The sequence below is a fragment of the Populus alba genome, chromosome 6 (genome assembly GCF_005239225.2).
Source record: "Populus alba chromosome 6, ASM523922v2, whole genome shotgun sequence".
Classification (NCBI taxonomy): Eukaryota; Viridiplantae; Streptophyta; class Magnoliopsida; order Malpighiales; family Salicaceae; genus Populus; species Populus alba.
In genome coordinates, this window is record NC_133289.1 from 10,794,050 (window position 1) to 10,808,245 (window position 14,196).

Sequence of the window (14,196 nt, forward strand, 5' to 3'; positions counted from 1 at the left end):
TATTATATATAATATTTATATTATTTAATTTTGAAGGGTTGTATGGGTTTGGAATGATAAACACCGTTAATGCATAAAAAAGAAAGAAAAGAAGGGGTCCACGTGTGCCAAATTGCCAATATTAACTAGGAGTGTGTGAGTGGAGAGGGGAGGAGGAGGAAGCATGCTGTGAAGTGTAGTCACGTGTGTAAACGTTCTATATAAACAAATAGAGGTGCTCCCTCAAAATTAATAGCGGCCAAGCAAAACCAAGAAAGAAACCATACCAAGGCGCTCTCTTTAATTTCCTCCTTGTTCTCTGTTTTTCTCTGCTTCCTTCCTTCCCTCCTTCCTTTTTAGTCTTTGACACATCCACACACACACAATACTAAGTAGTAGAGAGGTTAGCAAAAACGACATAACAAAGAATCATCATCATCATCATCATCATCATATATAGTGAGCAATCTTCAAAATTGAAATGGAGATGGTTGAGACAACGACCACTCTACAGCAACAGCAATCAATGCTGTCCAAGTTCAAGAGGATTTGTGTGTTTTGTGGGAGTAGTCAAGGCAAGAAGACTAGCTATCAAGTTGCTGCTATTGACCTTGGCAACGAATTGGTACTTCTTCTTTATTATTTGCCTCTGCCCATTGATTTGCATTTTCTTTTCGTTGCTTATTCAAGAAAAAGTACAAGAAATTTTCTTAAATTCCTTGTGCCAGCCTTTTTCTTTCTCTACATTTTTTAACTTGGCTCTCTACATTTTACTTCTGCCAAAACCGGAAACTTTCCTCATACCCTGCCTCTTGTTCTTTCTTTCTGGGCTCTGCTTTGATGTGCAGCCAAGAACTTTTTTTTTTCTTTCTTTTCTGTCAAACTTGGTCATCGATAATTATTTACATGAGTATGTTTGAGCCCATACGTACCCACATTAAGAGCTTTCCTGAGAAGGCCATCATTTGGTTTCCATGAGGTGAGGTGTTAGATATGATTATGTTGCCGTTTGTTTTGCAGGTTTCACGGAACATTGATCTGGTCTATGGAGGAGGTAGCATAGGTTTGATGGGTTTGGTTTCACAAGCTGTTCATGATGGTGGTCGTCATGTTATTGGGTAATCAACTGTTCCTTCATCTTCAAGTTTTGTCCTCTAATTCTTGCATTAAAATAGAGCACGGAGATGAATTAAGATAGTAAATCAGTGGTTTGGGTTATGATATTTTGTTTTTTTGTCATATTATTGTCTCTCTGCAGAGTTATTCCCAAGACGCTCATGCCTCGAGAGGTATGTCTGCTATACCCAGAAAGAAAAAAAAGAAAAGAAAAAGAGTCTCCTACCTTTTCTTTTTATTTTCCCAAAGAAAAAAGCCTCCAACTTTATTGTTCTTCTCTTATTTTTCCTTTGACTGGATTTGAGTAAAATAGAGTTTTGGCTTTTCATTTTCTTTTCTATTGGTTTTTTTTCTCTCGCTTTTTGCTACTTTCTTTTATCTACAGGGGACTTCCCTCTTCCCTTTATCAGCTAGTTGCTGTTATGTTTTTTTTTTTTTTTGTCATTTTTGTTTGTTTCTCAAGGTTTCTGTTCCTCTGATGAATACTTGATAGCCTTATCCACAGAATACTTGGGTAGTTGGCACGTAGCACTACACCTTTTTCATATATAATTTTGGTTTCTACTTTCTACTGCCATCTCTGGTTTGTAGTAGCGTGTTTACTACTTGTGTTTTTCCTGCTTGGATTCTTCTAAATTTCGAATTTCATTTTCTTTTAAGCTAAAGAATTACTGGCTATGAACTTGCGTGAGTTGAACTCTATGAATCAAGCCCACCACTTCTGCAAAAACTCATCATTGCTTCTCTGCACAACAGTCCAAACTTCACTCTCTCTCTCACACACAATTTTTTTTGATCTTTCTACTTTCCTTCACTGTGCCTGTGGTATCCTTTTTCAGTTAACTGGCGAAACAGTAGGGGAAGTGAAGGCAGTTGCAGATATGCATCAAAGGAAGGCAGAGATGGCTAAGCATTCTGATGCTTTTATTGCGTTACCAGGTTAGTATGAACCCTGCAAAATCCTCACTTGCACGAAAATTTGAAACAAATCCAAGAAATCATACAGACCATCTGTTGCTTCTTTTTCCATTTTACTAATTTTAGAGTGCCAGATTGGCCATGTCTCATGATTTGATTCTCTGAGTTCTGAGGATGCCTGATAGCACTTTCCTTTGTCTGCTCTCTCAGATGCCTGTCCATTCCCATCCAAGAAAAACTACCACCTCACCTCCACGAAAAAAGAAAGAGAAAGATGAAAAACTGCCCTAATTAACTATACCACTGCAAACGCATGTCTACAATTAATGCTCATTAGATTATTGATTGCGTTTAAAGTTCCTCCTTTACAAGTTGTCAGATCCTCGTGCCGCTAAATAAGTGGATATACACACATTGTGAGGAGAAACTTGGCTGTCAAAAGAGATTAAAAATCTTAACTTGGTGCCAAGGATCTAGGATTTTACCTTTTTTAACAGAAGATATAGGCTATAGTTGCTGTTTTATGTTGTTTCTATAAATGGTATCATCTGGTAATACTGTGGAAACAACAGTGTGAAAGCCTCAATTATCACATCCTTTTGAACCTTCCATCACAGCCCCCATATACCCATGATTACATAACAACAATTCATACCCAAGTTTTTGACCCATCAACTTCTTACACTGAAAAATTAAGAGCTGCTAAGGAAGTCTGCATCTGTGGCTAATATGCTCCTTTCCTCTAATGTAGTTCCGTGGCCTCTAAATGTTACAGTGCCATTTATTTCCCAGCCTATTGAGGGCAAGGGACACCTAAATATATATATGCTCAACTATCACCTGCACCTGCACCTAACAGGCAATGATGCCCACCTCTTTCACAGCCACTAATATCGTGTATCTAAAATACTGGGCAATGGGCGACATGCTTGGACATGATGGCCAATTTACTTTTCATGTGGACTCCCTTTAGTCATAGAATTTCCACAACCACAAGATCACAACCACAGCAAAAAATGAAAGACATCCACTCTTAACATGAAAAGATGAGAGCTATCATGACCTTCATGGGTTGGCAGAAGATTATGTCCCTGCATTGAAGACCATGTTCAGGATGCTTGTCAAATCCCCCCACTCCAAAATCCATAGAAGATAAGGTCAAGATGTAGAAATGGAGTACTGATGATCCTTGAAGTCATTATTGCAAATATTTAATATGGAGAGTAAATTTTAACAAAAATATATTTACACTATAAATATATTTAACAAAAATATCATTATTGCTCTAATTTGGATTACAATATCTATTTGTTTTTTAAATATAGGTGGTTATGGAACGCTGGAAGAGTTACTTGAAGTCATAACCTGGGCTCAACTTGGAATTCATGACAAACCGGTAATTTCCATGTTTACAAAACTGATACCATGTGTGATGCCTACAGCTTTACTGTCTGCTGGAAACATCTTAGCTGCTTTATCTTGGTTTAAAGAACTAACAATGCATCCTGTTTCCACATTGTGAAGGTTGGACTGCTCAATGTTGATGGATACTACAATTCTCTGCTCTCATTTATTGACAAAGCTGTGGAGGAGGGTTTTGTTAGTCCCAGTGCACGCAACATTATTTTATCCGCTCCAACAGCAAAAGAGTTGGTGAAGAAACTGGAGGTATGCTCAAGAAACCATATCTAAGCTTGGAAGATTTGGCCGCTCAAATTCATCAAATTAATCTCACTTCAGCAAACAAGATCTATTCATGCTCAGATCTTATATACTCCTGTTACATATAAAAACCTACTTTTTTTTGCCGTTTCATTAGGTTATTTATCTTTCTTTTAAGAGATTAATATTAGTATTTTCCTTGGTGTGAAATATAAGCGATCATACTGAAACTTTGGACATCATGTACTTGTTGAATGTCACAGGAGTACGTCCCCTGTCATGAAAGAGTTGCATCGAAGTTGAGCTGGGAAATTGAGCAACTTGGCTACTCTCAAAATTATGATATCTCTAGGTGATATGTGGATGGCTGCAGTAAACAATCGGTAGATGGGTTTGGAAGTGAAAGGAGCTAATTTTGGACAATCAACATTGAAATTTCCTTTGTGGGAATTCTTTTTGTAAATTATTGCAATTAATCTCAATATGTTAAGCTTCTTAAATGCTCTATTCTAGTTAAAATTTAATGTTTTTCTTTTAAGCTGTAATTAAGTATGAGATGCTTACGAACATTCCCATTTTAAATGTCGACTAATTTATGTTTTAACTATCTTTCACCTGCTATTTCTTTCCCTTCCTTAGTCTCTATATTTGTTTTTCTTTCTCCATCCTTCTTGAAGCTTTGAAGGAAAAGCAACTTATAAAGCATTATGATAATAGCTATTTTGTGAAATGGTTCAAAATAACAGGACTATACCTTGTAGTCCAGCTGCATTTTCCTTCTCGTGAGTTAGAGTCATGGAGCCAGAATGGGACGAGATGGAATTTGATACTCTAATTAAACATGGTAAACGGACATCTCCTACACCATAAGGAACATGCATTGATCAACTCGTCTCCTTCAATGATGCACTCGAAAATATTTCTCTCAGAACTTGATATGTGTGACAAAGTCAACCAGAAACAGTGGGGAAAACAGCACCAATCGCCCAATGGAACAGTATCCACGATTAAATTCCAAGGAGGAGGAGGGAAGTGTGATTGATCAAGAGAAGAGAAAGGGGGTCCAGTTTGTTTTTCTTTCACAAGTCTATTTTCAAGTACTTCATTTGCTGTTAAGGTGAGTGGACCGGAGGCAAAGGGCAGGCCTAACTCAACCAACGACCAATAACGGAAGGAGGAGGAGAAGGGGACCTCTCGTTAATTTTGATAGAAGGACCCACTACCGTCCACTAAATGAGACGCTGACATGTGTTATTAGGGGCCACATGTTGCCATATAAAGTTTTAGACAAGATGATAACCCCTGTGTTTTGTCTCGGTTGCATCTAGGAACAATAGTCTGTGGTTGAGAGGACTGATCTGTACCCACTTGTTTTTCAAGCTGGTCATCAAGTCAAAAGGTTCGGAGGGTTCTTAACTTTGCATTGAATGTTGGTTTTAATGGGTTTTTTTTTCCACCTTTTCTTAATCCCTTCGGAGGCACATCGAGTGTTGGATCGAAAGAAGTAGTATCACTGAAATTCAAATCGCATTTCAGGGATTGATCTTAACGTGAAAGCTATGGCAAGGGGAAGCAAGCCTGTAACAGGACCCGATGCCGAAACAATCCATGTCAAAAATTGATCAACAATCTTGTCTTTCCGAGGCGTTAATCTTGCTTTAAAGATGCCTAATGCCACCTTTGGTGGAATGGTGGAAGGAGAAGCCTTCATAAATAAAGGGGGTTGTTCTATGTCCCCGCGTGACATTATTGTTGATTAAGTCAAAAATCCCAAACCAGAGCTACACGTAGATGGAAACATAGAAACACAGACATGTGGGATGAGATGACAAGAAAGGTTTCGTAGTCTCTGGGGCAAGAAAAGAGTATCAAACTAACATCATAGATGATATGATGTGAAATGTTATCACCAATGGCTCAAAGAAATCCCACGATCTTGAAGCGCCTTGCTTTTTCTTGAGGTGCATTAGGGTTTCTCTCCTTTTCTTAATGAGAACCCTTTATATATATATATATGAATGGGGCAGTGATTATTTTCAAAGCATTAATTGGGCCAGCCTAGTACTTCAAATATTCTCGGAGATTGGGCCTAGTGAGAGCTCTAATGGGGCCTCAAGTTCGAGCTCCATTTAGCATCATGGCCTAAATAGCAACCTTGTCAGATATGGCAACTTTGATCAGCAGGACGATGTTCATTACAAACGCCCAAAAGTAATAGGCTGTCTCACGGCCCATTTCGTTCCCACCAAGACGATCCCTTTAGAAAACTAAGTTGTGGTAGTAATATGCTCATGTGATTCAAGTTCTGTTCTCTTATTTGATAAGGTCAGACTTCATAAGAATACCAGTTAGTGTTTTTCTTTTTAAATTCATCTTTCATTTTTTTTTTAATGGAAATTTTTTTATTAAATTTATTCTTTAACATTTAATTAATTTTAAATTAATCTTCATAATTTATTTTAATTTACTTTCAATTTACTTTCAATTTTCCTCGCACTATTTACTATAAACACAATACTTACAAGGATATAATTTACTTAATTTTTTAACCAAATAGCTAGATAATCTTTAACATCCTTTCTAATTCATATGTTCTAGTCGCATATGTTATAGCTAAGTAGAACTATTATCTACATCAACCATATATAATACATTAGCTGAATCAATAATTGTTGAATCTTAAAAATGATAGAATTCATTAACCAATTTTCCTTGAAAATAACCATAACCTCGTAAATTAAGAACACCTTTTTAAACTATCAGAACTCCATTTTTATTGAAATAACAATAACCTTGAAAATCAAGAAGACTTAAAGAAATTAAATTCTTTTTCATCTCTTGAATATATCAAACCTTTAGTGTCCTACCAATGTCATCATACATTTTAATTTGAATCATACCCACACCAACAATAGAAAATCTTTTGTTGTCTTCTAATAAATAATATCATTGATGACTCTATAAGTATAAAAATTGCTTCTATTAGAAAAAAATATAAAATGTGCAAGCCAAATAAAAAATTCATCCATCACCTAAGCTACCAATAAACATGACCAAAACACTTTTAGCATCATGAAAAATTTCACCTTCACTAGAAATATTTACAACAATAAAGGGTTTCTCCTTATTTTTCTTATCTTTTTGCTTAGGATAGTTCTTCCTAAAGTGTTTTATTTCATGACATTCAAAACATTTAATTTTCATAGGTTTCAATTTTAATCCAACATGCCTGCACTACTTGAACCTTTATTATTTGTTTTACCCTTCACAATCAAGCCCTCTATATGATTATCATTATAACTCCATAACACTTCTTTTCTTTTTAACTCCTTATAGTTTAAGGAAGCTTTGATATCTTCTGAACTAGGACTGCCCCGTTTGCACAACAAAGTATTAACAAAATAATCATAAGATGTAGGTAACAATTATAATAAAATCAAAGTTTGGTCCTCATCCTCAACTTTAACATCAACATTTTTCAAATCTAAAATTACTCTATTGAACTTATGAAGATCATCTTTAATAGACATACAATCTTTCATCCGAAGAGTATACAATTGATGCTTCTGATACAATCAATTTGTTAAGAATTTGGTCATATAAAGAGTTTCCAATTTTATCTATAATTCAATAGCTATAGTTTCCTTAGCAACCTCTCTCAAAATCTCACCAGACAAATAAAGCTGAATAACACTATGTACCTATCTCATGGAATCTTCTTTCTTCTCATCATCCATTCCCTTAGAAAAATTATCTACACCTTTCAGTGCCTTAAATAAACCTTTTTGAACTAACAAGGCGCGCATTTTAAGATGCCACATATTGAAGTCATTTCTATAATTAAATTTCCCTACATCAAACTTCATCATCGACATTATCCTTGTCACTATCACGAAAATCAACTAATAACTATGTAAGTTCTGATACCAATTTGTTATGGAAACAACCATAAAATCAAACTAAATGGCAAATAGAGAAATATAAACAAATAAACACAATTAATCACATAAGAGCACACAAGAAATTTATGTAGTTCAGCAACTTAGACCTATTCTATGAGTAAGATGATATGGGAAATTTAAAATGGAAAAGTGAAAGATTACATGGTATCACATAAAATTATTTTCTTACTCGGGATTCTAAATTAACCCAAAATTCACATTTTCTCTTTTCTTTCTAGTCATCAAATTTAAGAGAATGAAGGCAATTTCAAATAAGCTTTAACTATAAAATATAATAACTTTAAAGTTTTTATATATAAACTTACATAGGTATTTATTTTTTCACTTGCCCCTTATTTGAGACAAACTCAATAGTATGTGTTCGGTTCATGCATTGTAGCCTGAAACTTCACTAGGAACTATAATTTAAGACAAACTCAACAGTATGTGTTTGGTTATGTACTGTCTCCTGGAACTCCACACCTTGCGGGGGTTAAAGATGGCCTTCGTCGTTAAGAATGGAAAGTCGCCTGAAGAATCCATTCTGCCACCACCAGAAAATCTCCCACCATGCTAGATGCTAAAAAAAGATTTATTTTCTTGAGAGAGTTTCATTTTTTTCTGCGCTCCCTTTCATTATTTACTCTGTTTCTCTTATCACGGCATGTGCTCCTTCACAAGAGTTACAGCGATTCGTTGAGGATTCAACCTCCCTTAACTTTTAGTATTTTTCTTATGATTGTTCTGGGGCTACCAGAGACCTCAATCTGCGAGTAAAAACAATACCATCAAGGGAGGTGATGTTATTTGAAGTTGTATTCTTCCGCAGTCTTCTACCATGCTTTTGTTCTGACTAAAAAAGATACCGGGCTCTATTTTTCGCAGAACAACCTAAAATATTTTGTAAATAACATTTAAAGTCCCAACAGAAGAGGAAGAACAAATATCTATATAACAATCATTTAGGCTCACACAACAGGGTGATTCCGCTATGAAATAAAATTGAAAAGAAATAAATCAATGGTTCGAAAAGCCAAGAATGCAACCAGAATGCCAAGTTTCTGAAGATGAGAAACCAATCCATTCAGTTGTTTCAGAGGTATTGAATTATTAATAATTCTGCGCGAACAACGTAACGACACAATTGTTCTGTAAAAAAATGCATCTATGCATGACATTCTACAGATAAATAATGAACAAGAAACGTAGAGGGGCATAGCCATCCACTCAGTTTGAATTTGAAGATTACTGAGGCATGTCACCGTTCTCATGATTCTGGAGTCCATTTGCAGATGCTTCTGGCTCTTTCAAATTGCACGCTTCTTTGGAATTGCAGGGCTGCAGTTTCTGTCTAAACCCAAACGGATTGGAAAATATCTTCCACTTCTCTGTCTTTAGGATCTTTTGAAGATCATGTTTCATGGGCAAACACTCCTTTAAAAGCTCAGAAACACGCTCCTTCATGTCAATAACACCTACAACTCTTTTTTTTTTTTTAGTTTATTTGATGGGAACCGTCATTTTTGGAAAGTCCAAGGTTTCCACAAGTATTTTGAGTTGTTAAGATTCCCAGTAACAGAACCATCCAGATATTGATGTACGGAGCCGAAGCTGTTCAAAGAAGAGGTCTTGGACACTTATTCGAAGAGGTAGCCTCTCATTCTGGACTCTGCATGGGTGCTTGCTTCCAGTGAGAGTTTCTGGCAGTTCATGAGTCTGCAAAGCTTCTCCCTCTGCATCTGTAAGCCAAGGATGATCCTGTAGTTGAGAAAAGAAAAACAAGAAGACGAAAAAAACCAAATTATGTCAATCGTGTTCGACATTTGGAACTCAATAACATACCAGTGGCATCCATATACAAATATTTAGTATCCCCCCCCCCCTGTTCTCTTGCTTTCCATCCATCAAATCAAACTAAGTGCTTTCAGGTGTTGTGAATACTTGGTTTTCATTTCTTAGGGACAGAATTTTGGTTTGCAAGTAAAACTACGAGCCAAAACCAGGACACCTACCGTTTATGTTTCAAGGGCTCCGATACTCATTTCTGCAAATTAAAGATGTATCTAAGAGTTGAATTCATCAAACTCCAGATTGTCTAAACGCGTAACCAGTTCCTTTTACATTGCAGGTCAAATAAAACTTCTGAAACTCATGAAAATAACTTATAAATGCAATTCGATGCCTAAGCATGTTTCAGGATCCCTGGTAGCATAACCTTCTCAATCCAGCAGAACTAAAGTGTTGAAATGTTTATACAAGAAATCTATATTCATAAAGAAGTGCAGCTTTGGCATTTAGGATTTCATTTAACTTAAAGGATAAGGAAAGCCACGCCTTCACAGTTGTATTACGGTACCTTCAGGTACACATCAATAGCATGATAAATTCATGTTGTCCAAATATCACAAAATGATTAAATAAGTGAGTCTATTTTTTTAGTTTATAATCACGTAATATACGTCAACAAAACTAATTTAAGGTACTTAATTGTTGAAGGCTTTATAAAATAACCAAGCTCAAATTCTTATTATTTTCAAGAATTAATCATTTTTTTAAAAAAGTTTTATAGCTCTTTCTCACTGCAAAAAACTTTCCTTGATATATCTTCTAAGATTCTAACATCGCTATCTTAAACTTCTTTTTAAGTTTATGAACTTAATATAATGAACTTAATTTTCCTTTGTAATAAAGATGAATTCCTAAGATCTGAAAGAATGAGTAGATGAGCAAGACTTGGAAAAACCAACAACAAAGGAAAACAAAACTTTAAGAAGATTTTTTATTATACTTTCACTCATCCAAGACACCTATTTATATAACTTGAAAACAAGAACTAATTACTCATAAATAATGAATGTTTATTAATTAGGATGAATGTTCATTAATAAATATTCTTGAATATTAATAGTTTATCAAAATTCATGAATACATTCATTTTTATAATAGTTTATCAAAATTCAGAAATGCATTCATTCTTAAATTAATGTATTTATTCATATACTATAAATTACGGATCAAACAAGGACTTAATAGTAAAAAATATATTTCATTAACCAAACCAAAACCCAAACTTATAAGCCTACAAGCCCATTGCCCAATTCATAAAATTATTTTGGTTTTGCAACTTTTGCTATCTAAATATTCTTTGAGAATAATTTTCCATTCATATTTAATTAGTTTTTAAAACATGTTAAAATACTCATGTTGAATTACAAAATCCAACATGATTTTACCCTAAATGTAAGGGGACCTCCATATCTAATATGACCTTTGAAAATATCCATTACTTGTTTTATGAAACCAATTCCAACAATCCTCTACATGAATGAAAATTTTATGACTAGTACAAAAACTTTAAGAATTTGTAGAGAGAAAATTGAAATGGTAGATCGCTACATTAAAGTATGTAGCTTTTAGCTTTGAACCTTACTTAGTGAAATACTATTGGATTTATAATGAATGTAATGTCTTGAACTATTCAACCTTGTATGTAAACCAAGACAATATTAATCATATAGTTATCTACCTAGAGATTCCCATTGATTCTCACGATTATATTCATCTTGGTCCTGAAGAACTTGTAGTTTCATAAGTGCTTTTGATAATTCAGTCTTTTTAAAATTCTTAAATAAATGACCATATTTCACTCATATAAGTGATATTTCATTAAGAATGTTTTTTTCATACTCTATTTATTATACTAAAATTTAAAAAGCATCAAGAGTACAACTCATGCTTTACCTTCCTGCAACTAGCATCACGCTACAACTAACATCACTTTCATCATAGAAATAAATAGGAAATAATAATTGTTAAGTGCTACTAAGAATGTTATATGACTTAAGGATCTTCAGTTAAATAGATATGGTTATCATCATTTCATTTTTAAAGGCCTTAAGTCCATTCTTTTAGATAAACTATATACAAGCTCTCTTGATAAACTTTTGGTTAACGAATCTACAATATTTTCCTGTAACTTTACATAGTCAATGAGTATAATTTCATTTGAAAGTAAGTTTTTAATGGTATTATGTTTACAACATATGTGTGTGTGTGTATTGACTTACCAATATATATACTATTTTGTACCATTCCAATTATAAACTGACTGTCGTAATGAACAAAAATTGCTAGCACTAGTTTTGGTTAACATGAAATGTCGGTTAAGAAATCTTGAAGCCACTCAGCTTCCTCTTCATCTTTATCAAGATAAATAAACTTTGATTTCATTAGAGATATTATAATACACATTTGTTTAGAGGACTTTTATGACAACTATTCCACAGATTGTGAATATATGTCATCTAGTGGATTTTAAATCCTTAGTGTTGGATATTTAATTAGCATCACTATACCTTTCTAGTATTATTGGGTAATTAGTATAGTGTAGCCCATAGTCTAAGGCGAGCCTTCAATTTTTAAATGCTCTCCTTATTAATTTTCAATAATCCATACTCGAATTATTAATAAATTTACTCAATTAGTTAACTGGGCATGTAATATCAGGTCTTGTTTAGTTCATAACACACATCATGCTCCTAATTATCCAAGAATATTCCAATTTGTCTATTCCCATACCCTTATTTTTAGATAGGTCAACACTTATATTTATTGGTGTTATCACAATGCTACTATCATCTTTAGAAAATTTATTGAGAATTTTCTCAACATGATGATATTGAAGCAATACCACACCATAAGATGTCTTAGAGATTTTATTCATAATATGAAATCTGCAACACTAAAGTCTTTTATGTCAAACTTATTAGTTAATATTTTCTTAGTAGCTTGATCATGTAATCATTACTGCCCAAAATATACATGACATCTCTATAAAGATATACAACGTCATAAATTTTATCTGTGTTATTCATATAAACACGTTTATCAAATTTATTGATTTTCAATTCATTTGACAACATAATCTTGTCGAATTTTTTTTATATAATTGCTAACGTTCTTGTTTCAAACCATATAATGATTTAACAAGCTTACAGATTTTTTTTTTATTGTTCTTTAATAAAACAAACCTCTCAAGTTGTTATACATTGACCTATTCATCTAGGTCATAATTTAATAATGTTATTTTTGCATCCATTTGATGTATTATATGTTCGCTAATAGTTGCAATGACTATTAACATTTGTATGAGATTTATTATTAACACAAACAAATATATATCAAAATAGTCCACATCTTTTTATTGTTTAAACCTTTTAATAATAAGTCTTGCTTTTATATTTATCAATAATTACATCCACTTATAGCCTAATGGTTTACTTTTGGGTGAAAAATCCACTAGTTTTCATATATGATTATTTATAATGGATTTCATTTTAATATTGACTTCCTCTTTCTAATATAAAACTAAGTATAGGATATTACCTTGGAATTTCCAAAGTTCATTTTCTAACAAGTATTTAGAAAACCTAGACTAAACATTTGATCTTTTTTTTTACTCCTTCTAGGTGCAACTTCGCCATATTTTGATTGATGATGAATACTTAAATTAGCCTCAATCATTATTATTAAATGGAAATACATCTTAAAAAAATAGTATTCCTTGATTCTATAATAATATTAGGATAAATATCTTTAATACTTGATTTATGTACAAGAGATCAACATGCACTATTATTATAAGCATATATGATAAATACACAATCTATAATTTTAGATCTTATCTTGACCTTTTTTAGATTAGGTAATTCCATATTTGCAAGATACCCCTAAACTTTAGGGTATTTGTAGGAAGGTGTTCTACTTTTTCATAATTCATATGGTATCTTATGTGCTTTTTAAGGGGTACTATGTTAATTGTCTCCATACATAAGTTTTTGAGTTACTTCTATATTTATCAACATGACATTCTCATTTCTTTTGATTTTCAGTTCTTAGATTCTGTAATGCCATTTTATTTAGGTGAATAATGAGCGACAGTATAATGGTTACTACTATTTTAAAAAAAGAATTGACCAAATGATATTTTGTATTCTCCACCTCTATCACTTATTATCACCTTTATTTTCTTATCTAATAGATTTTCCTCTTTATTCTTGTAACACAAACATTTCTAGAGCCTCATTTGTGCTTCTAAGCAATTTAATATAATAATATCTCATGCAATTATCTATAAAAGTGATATGATACTTTTTTCCACCTCTTGTTTGCACAAACTTTAAATAACTAATATCCTAGTGAATTAAACATAGAGGTTCACTACTTCTTTCAATTGAATGAAAAGAAGTTTTTGTGAATTTTGATTCTACTCAAATCTTATAATTATGATTTTTATAAAATATCATGCTAGGTAATAAATGAAGATTTATTAACTTTTGTATAGAATTATAATTCATATGGCCTAACTAGTCATGCCATATGTCATAAGACTTAGATAGGTAAGAAGAATATTCATTATTATTATTCTCCCTTTCATGGTTATAATAGTCATTAGATTTACTTTGATGAAGCCTTCAGTAACATACTCATATCCTAAAAACACTCTATTTTTAAAGAGTATAAATTTGTCACTCTCAAAGACCAACTTATTATTATTATTATTTTAATAATGAACCAAAAA

At 33.0% G+C, this 14,196-nt stretch overlaps 1 protein-coding gene across 1 annotated transcript; it reads left to right on the plus strand.

The window, feature by feature from the left end:
• Window positions 1-212: 212 nt before the first annotated feature.
• On the plus strand, window positions 213-4,282 carry LOC118048304 (cytokinin riboside 5'-monophosphate phosphoribohydrolase LOG3). Its single transcript, XM_035057909.2, has 7 exons — window positions 213-604; window positions 1,000-1,097; window positions 1,238-1,268; window positions 1,935-2,034; window positions 3,339-3,409; window positions 3,538-3,681; window positions 3,939-4,282. The coding sequence occupies exons 1-7, from the start codon at window positions 461-463 to the stop codon at window positions 4,029-4,031; spliced, it is 681 nt and encodes a 226-aa protein (XP_034913800.1). The 5' UTR covers window positions 213-460; the 3' UTR covers window positions 4,032-4,282.
• The last annotated feature ends 9,914 nt before the right edge of the window (window positions 4,283-14,196 follow it).

Bases quoted from the DNA above. Each gene is read 5' to 3' on its own strand.
- LOC118048304 (XM_035057909.2), top strand. From the start codon at position 461: ATGGAGATGGTTGAGACAACGACCACTCTACAGCAACAGCAATCAATG. The intron at 605-999 runs GTACTTCTTCTT...TTTGTTTTGCAG, and splicing joins TTGACCTTGGCAACGAATTG to GTTTCACGGAACATTGATCT. The intron at 1,098-1,237 runs GTAATCAACTGT...GTCTCTCTGCAG, and splicing joins GGTGGTCGTCATGTTATTGG to AGTTATTCCCAAGACGCTCA.